The 1,015-nt window shown below is 29.9% G+C and overlaps 1 protein-coding gene across 1 annotated transcript; it reads left to right on the top strand.

Moving 5' to 3' along the window:
* Nucleotides 1–62: 62 nt before the first annotated feature.
* On the top strand, nt 63–795 carry Tsp_14562 (hypothetical protein; the record flags this gene model as incomplete). The annotated part of the gene is made up of 3 exons (XM_003367496.1): nt 63–115; nt 324–395; nt 610–795. Coding segments are annotated over 3 exons (311 nt in total), but the record flags the coding sequence as incomplete, so codon positions are not given.
* Nucleotides 796–1,015: the final 220 nt, after the last annotated feature.

The following is a 1,015-nucleotide window of genomic DNA, read 5'->3' as shown; positions in this document are numbered from 1 at the left end:
TTTTCCTTTTCCTAATTGTGGTTTTGATGATTTTGAATGATCAACTTAATCATTTGTTTCAGACCCGACATTTCCTTCAACTGTCACAGATCAGATTAAACTTGGGAAATGGAACGTGATCGCTTAAATTTGATCCAGGCGTTATGTATTCGAATTTTTTCAGCGATACCGATTACATTACAATTCGTGACTATGCAAAAGTATGGTTATTATTGTTATTAAATTATTCATGTATCGGTGTTTTTTTACACGCAAGAGATTTTAAATTGTTGAAAAATTGTTATTTTTAATTTTAAATATATTTGAAAAATAATATTTTATAGGATCTGGGTGTTTTGCTGTGTGAACATGAAGCGAATCGCGCGTTGGTCGTAAGTGCAGATGGTCACGAACAAGTGAAGGCATTTTGGAAAAGGCAAAAGATGAAATGAAAATAATTTCCTTTTATTTTATCATCTTTTCATTGAAATAGGTTTATTAACTTTTTCATTATTTTATAGATCATTAAATAAATGTTATAATGTTGATTTTTTTTGAAAAGTAGACACAATTCCGTAAACCGAACGTGCTGAGCAAAAACGAAATTGTAGAACAATTTGTTGGATTTAGAGCAATCAGTTCCTGACACTGTTTACAAGCGATAGCAAAAAGCATACAATGAATTTAGTGTCGGTTTCAGAGGTGAAAAATGATCAGCTGAAACAACATGGTGAAAAAAGCACGCATTGTAGTTCTGTTTCATTGCGTTTTTTTATTTCATCTTTGTCAGCTGCATGCAAAAGCTCTTCATATCAGGTAAAATGATAAACTTTTCTTCTTATTTATTCGTTATGGTACTTTTATGATTGAACTTAATGTAAAGTATTTTCATGCTATTATTTCTCAGTTGTTAAAATTAAGAAATGTTGAAATAATTATGATGAAATTGAATGCACATCGATGAGTTTTCTTCCACAGTAATACTGGTTGTTTATGAAAAATCTTGAACAATGAAATTCAAATTGAACATATAGAA

This window comes from Trichinella spiralis (genome assembly GCF_000181795.1).
Source record: "Trichinella spiralis strain ISS 195 chromosome Unknown Scfld4166, whole genome shotgun sequence".
NCBI classification, from domain to species: domain Eukaryota; kingdom Metazoa; phylum Nematoda; class Enoplea; order Trichinellida; family Trichinellidae; genus Trichinella; species Trichinella spiralis.
Note: the sequence above shows the minus strand (reverse complement) of the source record. Positions and strands in the feature narration are given on the sequence as shown.